General features: G+C 40.0%; 2 protein-coding genes across 3 annotated transcripts; one reads left to right on the forward strand and one right to left on the reverse strand.

The window, feature by feature from the left end:
- Window positions 1-830: 830 nt before the first annotated feature.
- Window positions 831-4,529, reverse strand: LOC121743523 (protein ALP1-like). 2 transcript variants are annotated; one of them, XM_042136838.1, is made up of 3 exons: window positions 4,512-4,529; window positions 3,939-4,140; window positions 831-1,991 (listed from the first exon to the last, which is right to left on the reverse strand). In XM_042136838.1, the coding sequence occupies exons 2-3, from the start codon at window positions 4,072-4,074 to the stop codon at window positions 955-957; spliced, it is 1,173 nt and encodes a 390-aa protein (XP_041992772.1). In that variant the 5' UTR covers window positions 4,075-4,140; window positions 4,512-4,529; the 3' UTR covers window positions 831-954. The 2 variants fall into 2 exon arrangements, with proteins under 2 accessions (XP_041992772.1, XP_041992771.1); XM_042136837.1 differs by lacking the exon at window positions 4,512-4,529 and adding an exon at window positions 4,268-4,467.
- Window positions 4,530-6,113: 1,584 nt separating this feature from the next.
- Window positions 6,114-7,211, forward strand: LOC121744692. The gene is made up of 4 exons (XM_042138278.1): window positions 6,114-6,147; window positions 6,222-6,309; window positions 6,391-6,837; window positions 6,924-7,211. Exons 3-4 carry the CDS (start codon window positions 6,565-6,567, stop codon window positions 7,209-7,211), a joined length of 561 nt encoding a protein of 186 aa, XP_041994212.1. The 5' UTR covers window positions 6,114-6,147; window positions 6,222-6,309; window positions 6,391-6,564.
- Window positions 7,212-7,526: the final 315 nt, after the last annotated feature.

Raw genomic sequence — 7,526 nt, forward strand, 5'->3', positions numbered from 1 at the left:
ATTTTAATTAGTTATTTTTTTTATTTTAATTCTATTCTTTTTATTTACTATTTATAAACTAATGTAATTGGAAGATGTAAAAAATAAGAAATACTAAGAAATATGAAAAGTAGGCGAATATCATAGTGCTAAAAAAATACATTTATAAGTGTTTAAAATCGTATGAATAGTGTACTGCTCAAGGGTCGTGGATACTCTTCTTAAATTGCAGCAACTTAGTGACTAAGGATTGTGAATGCTCTTAAATCTCAGCAACTTTTGATTAAAAAATTGCAATGAGTTTCTTGATTATGATGTAATGTACACATTGTTTCTATTTCAAATACAAGTGAGATGTGAGATAACTCAAACTATTAATTTGATTTGTGTTTGTTCAGATAACCTACCTATTTCCTTTCATCAGTTGGGTTTCCAGTTTCTACCTAAACGTCAAATACAAAATTATATTATTACTACTAATACTTGTCTATAGTGTGTCGTAGCATGATTATATTTTCTTTCGTTCAAATTAGTGGATAAGTCTCTCTTCCTCTATTCAAAAGTAAACAAAAATAAGACATCTGTCCAAAATTTACACTCTATCACACACTCATTATTAATTTACGTAGAAATGATTTAATGTATTTGTACTTTGTATTCTAACACTAACACCTATTGATAAGGTAATCATGTACCAAATATCAAAATATCTATGTAAATTGATGATTCATTTTACAATCATATAGTAGCAAATTCGTGCTATTTTTTGTTCAAACCTCTCTATATATTTGCCATGAAACTCTTTTTTGTTCTTAGTAAAGAGCGGCATATGTTGAGAATGAACAACGTTGTTAACTACAACGAAAACAAACTAAAAAACATGAAACTTATTCAGAATCACAACATTGAATTTCTCACTAAATCTTCTATCTACTCACCTGTTATGCTCAAGATGTCTTATCATATTCAACAACACTACCTCCCACTCAAATACCTACACACCTTATCCCTAGCAACGGAGCCCGTTTTATCGACTGCTTCGCAGATCTCTGGCCCATATCCAGCATCATGCACGAGATCTGAGGGAAACTCCAACAAATCCTCATCCTTCTCCATGTCTATGATGATGTTGTGAAGAATGCAGCACACAGTTATCAGCCTCGGAAGCCTGTGCTTATCCGGCCTCCACAGATCGCCTTTCATCATCTTCCATACCTCCTTCAGCTTCGCCAGCGCCTTATACGCGACAAAATGAGTTGCAAGAAGGCGCTCGTTGAAGTCTGCCTTCGTGTCATTGATCCGGCTCCCTTGATAAGGAGTGAGGAGCCACGGAAGCAAGGGATAACCCGTGTCGCCTACTATGTACTCCCTTAACTCTGTGTCTTCAGAGACGAACATCTTGGGGCCGTTGAGCTTCTCGCCTCTCTGGCATTGCTTGAAGAGGCTTGAGCTCTGGAGAACCGAGGGAGCATTCATCTTTCCCGGCCATCCAGTGATGATGCTCCGGAATTTGAGATCAGGGTCGACCACGGCCTGTAGGATCATGCTGTGTTTCCCCCTGGAGTCGAGCCAGCTGTCCGCCTCCGGGTCGGAGGAGGTTAGTAGCATTGTGATGTGAGTTGTGGCGATTGCGCCGCAGCAATTGGGAAGCCCTCTGATTTTCTCAAACTCGCACTTGATCTCCGAGAGCTCCTCTTCTGTGGAGGGCCAACTGAGGTGGCGGAGCCCCTTGTCTTCGATGGCCTCCACAAAGCGCCACGTTGCTTGGGAGACGGTGGAGTGGTGGGCCCCGAAGGAGTCCCCAATGGTGATGAGGGAGTTGCCAGAGCTGAGCCTTGTCAGAGCCAAGGCTACCTGATCGTGCAGTGACATAGGATTGCCATTTATGAAGGCGAAATGTGTTTTGGACATCATGTGCTCCTTTACTAAGGAACATATGTAGTTAAATGTTTTTCTAGACATAGCAAAAGTCGACTTGAAGGGGTCCAACGTCCCCGTCATCGATGGATTTCCTGTAGAACAGATAAATGGCATTATCAATCTGACAAATACTGCTAAGGGAAGCAATGCATCAAGAAAGTGAAAAGGCATAGGTACCAAAAGAAAGTGAAAATGCTCAACAACTTCCAGGCCATTTTCTGACTACTTCAGATGACCAAAACCCAACATTATGGTTACCAAAAGAAAGCTATCGTCGAGAGATTTCCAATTTTCTAAACCTTGTAAAGTTCGTGTATTATCTGACCATAGTCTGTGTAACCATAAAGTGAATATGTTGGTCCGTTTGAGCTGATTGATCTATATGTTGTGGACTAGTAAACTTTTCTTAGTTTAATCAGAAGAAAACGAGCAAATAAGCCATTGCATCTCTTGTTTGTCTAAGCAAAAAAACCACAAAAATAGATGACAGTCGACTGCCAACCGCCAGAGAAAGGAGCCAGCAGGTAGCATTCCGATATATAGATATAGTATCGCCACGAATAGCACTCCAGACTAAATATCAAGCATTTGGTTAAAGCACAACACTCTCTTTACTACAAGGAAGCAGAATACAAGAAAAACATTTCAAGAAACTTCCTAGTGTTACTTATCTTCAGATCTTTCAAGAAGACAATGTTCTCAGTTTACCTTTACCAATAAATGTGAATCATACATCAAAATATGTCTACGGAGACATAACATTTTCATAACATAGAGGTACACTACCTTAATCAAGGGCAAAAGTTTAAACAGTAGTAGTTTAGAATCACCGTGATTGAATGGTATAAAATGAAGCCATAAAAATACTGTACACTTCTAACAAATCAGAAGAGACAGTTTTCCAAGATAACAACGAACTTCAAACTAATCCAAGCTCTTTTACTTGCAACATTCTATAGCATATGGATATGGTATCTCTCCTAGATGCCAACAAAAATATAAACTCGATGCTAATATTGACAAGTAAAAATCAGTAGCTACCTTTGACATAAATCCATTGAAAAAAAATGCAAACAGTTTTGTATCCCAGCGTTTAAAAAAAAACAAAAAAAAAACAAACGATAGAAAAGACACAAAGAAACAGAACCAACACATTAGAACTAATAAAAAAATGCAAACATTTCTTCAATGCATATTTTTTGGGACTTTTGGAAGTGACAGACACTGTAACATCCTTCCTCTGGTGATGTTTGGCAAAAAACCTCATATATCAAACAAGGAACTTCTTTAAGACAAAAATGGCCCAAGTATGTAAAATAGAACTCACTAGTATCTGCATATCCGAGAAACTTGTATAATGAGGAATCGACTCAAATGTTTTCTCAACACCAAAAGATCAGATCATGCACAGCTTAATCAAACAACTACATAATCAGAAATGCAGTTTCTCTATCATGGTTTTCGGTCAAGAACACTAACACTATCATGAGACTAAGAAATGATGATGCATTTCCAGCAGAAAACATGAGACTAAGAAATCCTCTCAACTCTGTTTCACTACAAAAAAAAGGAAACTGAAAAGACTTACTTCCTTGTTAAGCACACCACTATATATATTGACAAATTTCCTTGCTGAATTCACAAATGCATCAAACATTGTCATCGGAATTAAATCTTTTTAATCATCATAAATCAGAGAACTTGACATACAATCTACCAACATAAATTCACTTCTGCATTTACTGACTCTCACCACATTTCCTACTGTCACAAGGCAAATAAAACACACAAACATCTAGCCGTGATCCAAAATTTACAAACAGAAAAAAGTAAAATTAGGGATCCTACTTGAACATATTAATCTGCCATCAACAAACTGTCAAGAACAACATCAAGCTCAAAACAAAGATTCCAATGGAGCAATCCAGTAAGTATAACACCCCCATCAAAACATAAGGTGATCAACAATTCCAACATCATAAAGATTCAAACTTTAAACATCAAATCAAATGAAAAAATAGAACATTAAGAATCGTTACCCTTAATTTTCTTGGACAAAACATCCCACCATTCAGCAAAACCCTCTTGAGAAGAAGACCCAGAAGCCAAAGATTTACTATCTTCGTCTTGATTCTCAACTCTCCTCTTCTTCCTACCTCCTCTCAAAGGCGCCATCACTCTATACTAGCAAAACCCAATTCAATCAAATACCCAAAATACCCCGGCAATTCGAGATACAAACTGCAAGAATTAAAGGAAAACTGTGTTACAATTCAAAAAAAAGCAGGCACCCATTTGTGATAAATATGCCACAGACATCAAATGATCATGAACAAGCCATAAAAAGCAAAGAGCATGCAACTAGTACAGAAAAACATGTATCTCTCTACACATAAGTATGTTTATAGGGTATTAGGCGGTGCAGGGTGTTTTAGTAGCATGCAAATTGAAGAGATTCTCATAGAGGAGCAGAAGTGCAGGTGCTTTGCAGGGAAAGGTTTGAGGAAATTGAATAAAGACATGATTTTTAGGGTTGGCGTGGAGTTTTAAGGCAACGTGCAAAGACAAAATGGCATACACGGCTACTGCTTGAGGCTGTAAACAAATCTTACATGTGTTCTGACTCTCAGCCGAGATAGAGAGAAGAGAGGCAAAATTCTATTTTTGTGAATGCATGTTAACTTAATTCCAATTTAATGAAGAGCAATAGATGAATTCCCGCACAGTGAGTGACGCATAACATTTGTGCGTCGTTATTAATGAAACGCACAAATGTTATGCGTCTTTACTGAAAGACGCACAAATAATATGCGTCTATAAAAAACGACGCATATAGATTATGCGTCGATAAACGACGCATAACTGTTATGCGTCGTTGCTAAAAGACGCACAATATATATGCGTCTTTCAGTAAAGACGTATATTATTTGTGCGTCGTTAAATCGGGATTAAGAGGGCAGAATGCTCGTAATTGACAGACGACGCAGCGAGCAGCGAAGGAGGGGCGATTTCAGCGACGATTTCCGGCGATTTGAGGCGTTTTCCGACAGATTTCAACCAAATACCAAACATATTTCGGTAATTATTCATCCATTTGGCTACATAAATCAATAATTGCTGAAGTTATGGAGGTTTTCCCTAATTTAGTAAAGTTAGGGTTTGTATGAAATTGCTCAATTTACGGACGATTTCTGTTAGTGTGTTGCTTATTTGTGTTGTTTTGTTGCGTATTTGTGTGTTTCACATGAATTTAGGGTCAATTGTAGAAGTAAGTGGTTCAATTGAAATTATATACACAAAGTGCAGAAAATAGATATATTCTTGTGCAAAAATGTGAAAATTTTAGTTATCTTATGCTATTATATGTTGGGTGAATGTTTTGAAGTAGATGGCATCTGCAAGTTCTGAACAACAGTTATGTTATGGACCTGAGGATCCATCCGTACTGTTTCATCAAAACGAACATATTTCAGCCTCATTGTTGGCGAATGGCACAACAAATGTGTTGAGAGTTCGTAGGACGGAGAGTAAGGTTTGGGCACTGCCAATACATGAAGATGTGATGCATTGGCTTGATGTTTGGGGGTTCAGAGGTGTGATTGAATGTGGAAGGCCAAGAAGGATGGACAATGACCTAATAACTGCATTGATCGAGCGATGGAGGCCTGAGACCCACTGTTTCCACCTTCCAGTTGGTGAGGTAACCGTAACCTTACAGGATGTGCAAAACCTGTGGGGTTTGAGAGCAGCCGGTCGTGTTTTCACTGGCTGTGACTACCCTATTGGATATGAAGATTGGCCCAGCAAGTGTAGAGATGTGTTGGGATGGATACCTGACGCAGAAACAGAAACGAAGCACGGTGGGTTGTTGATGACGTCTCTGATCAACCAAGCGACTATGCCGTTGGGTGATGGGCTGCATGAGTATGCATACGTCCAAAGAGCACGTATACATGCTCTAATCTTGTTAGGGGGGCTTATTTTACCGGACACTACCGGGTGCAAGGTCCCCTTTATGTGGATAAATGCCTTTGACGATCCGGAAGACGTGGCTAATATCAGTTGGGGTAGTGCTGCTTTAGCATACCTGTATCATTATTTGTGCGAAGCTTCTGTAGGCAGACAGAGAAGAGATGTGGGTGGCCCTATGGTTCTCTTGCAGCTGTGGGCGTGGGAAAGAATGCCTACATTGAGGCCAGCCTTCTTGATATCGCCTACGCACACGCCGTATACCCCGTGTGGAGCCAAGTAATATTTTTTTTAAGTAACGTACTTAATTATGTATTTTTTTGGGTAACTTTTGATATTAATATTCCGTGTAGGTGGCACGGAGTTACTGAAATTGGAAATGCGCCCCAACATTCAGTAGCTCATTATCGTGATCAGTTATCATTGATTCGTCCGGGCCAGGTGAAATTTATTTTTGTTAGCTTAGCTAATGAATTAATCTAGTATGAAATTAATTGTGTGAATGATATTATGTTTTTGTAGTTTCTGTGGACACCATATACAGATTGTATCCTGCCCGATTACTGCATTGATTCGACCACATCCTACTTGTGCGACACATATTTGGTGTGCTGGTCATTTGTCGAGGCACACGAGGCTGGACGCGTTTGCCGACAATTCAACCGCTACCAGCGTATTCCTCAGTATTGTGATAGGATGCTACATAATGCCGGACATCTGTCTAAAAGTCACCGCCGTGGGAGGAAGGGCGCCGATTGGGCTAAGGTACATAAATTCTACATTGAAGAATGGGATTTGAGACACCACAGGTTCCAAGCAAATTTTGATCATGCCACGATGACCATGGATGGTAGCATTAATCCGGGCTATATGGCGTGGTTCAATAGGATCACAGTGTCGTACCTAGTTCAACCTGCGACACAGTCAACGGTTGGGATGAACGAGTCAGCATCTTCTATGATGAAATTGGTATGTTATGTTTTTTTATATTATAATGTATTTAGTTTGAAGTTTGTATAGATTGATTGTAATGATTTTGTATTTGTGCTATCTAGGTCGAGACCATTCAGGGGATATGGCATTTGACCTCTGAACACGACACAGACCCTCGATTACGGCAGATTCGTGCAATGGCTGCTGAGGCGCTTCGTACGACGGACCATACTGATGTGATGGAGTATCCAACATCGCAACGGCGAAATGTGGTCATGCCGCCACGCCCACCAACTTCTCTTCGTCATGGACTGCCGGGTGTCCGGACGGGAGGACACGGGATTACACGACAGCATAGGTTGTCGCAGCAGCAACCGCCGCAACCTGATTATGCGGTACCAGAGCCCTAGGTAGTACTTCTCATCTATGAGGTCCATCATAACATGACCTCTGTCTCTAGCAACCGCACAAGCATGCGAACAAGGGATTCTCCACATCTGCCACTTACCACAACTGCAACTCGATTCCAAATACCTGACTATTTGAACATTGTTGCCCTTTGACACTCCTTTTACGATTCTTCCTCGAGTTCGGACATGGTACTTCCCAACATCTCGGTCAATGACAGTGACGTAATGTTTTCGCCCCTTTGAGTCATTCTTAGCAAGTTTGTCCCTCGCCCATGGGGTTAATTCACCTTCGGTGTGTTCGATTGTTGTCTTCTT

The sequence above is a fragment of the Salvia splendens genome, chromosome 8 (genome assembly GCF_004379255.2).
Source record: "Salvia splendens isolate huo1 chromosome 8, SspV2, whole genome shotgun sequence".
In the NCBI taxonomy this organism is placed as follows: domain Eukaryota; kingdom Viridiplantae; phylum Streptophyta; class Magnoliopsida; order Lamiales; family Lamiaceae; genus Salvia; species Salvia splendens.

What these genes read in the sequence shown, in the direction of transcription:
- LOC121743523 (XM_042136838.1), bottom strand. Translation starts at nt 4,074, where the DNA reads ATGGCGCCTTTGAGAGGAGGTAGGAAGAAGAGGAGAGTTGAGAATCAA. An exon ending in TTTGTCCAAGAAAATTAAGG is followed by an intron (nt 1,992 to 3,938) that starts GTAACGATTCTT and finishes TCTGTTCTACAG; the next exon opens with GAAATCCATCGATGACGGGG.
- LOC121744692 (XM_042138278.1), top strand. Translation starts at nt 6,565, where the DNA reads ATGCTACATAATGCCGGACATCTGTCTAAAAGTCACCGCCGTGGGAGG. An exon ending in CATCTTCTATGATGAAATTG is followed by an intron (nt 6,838 to 6,923) that starts GTATGTTATGTT and finishes TGTGCTATCTAG; the next exon opens with GTCGAGACCATTCAGGGGAT.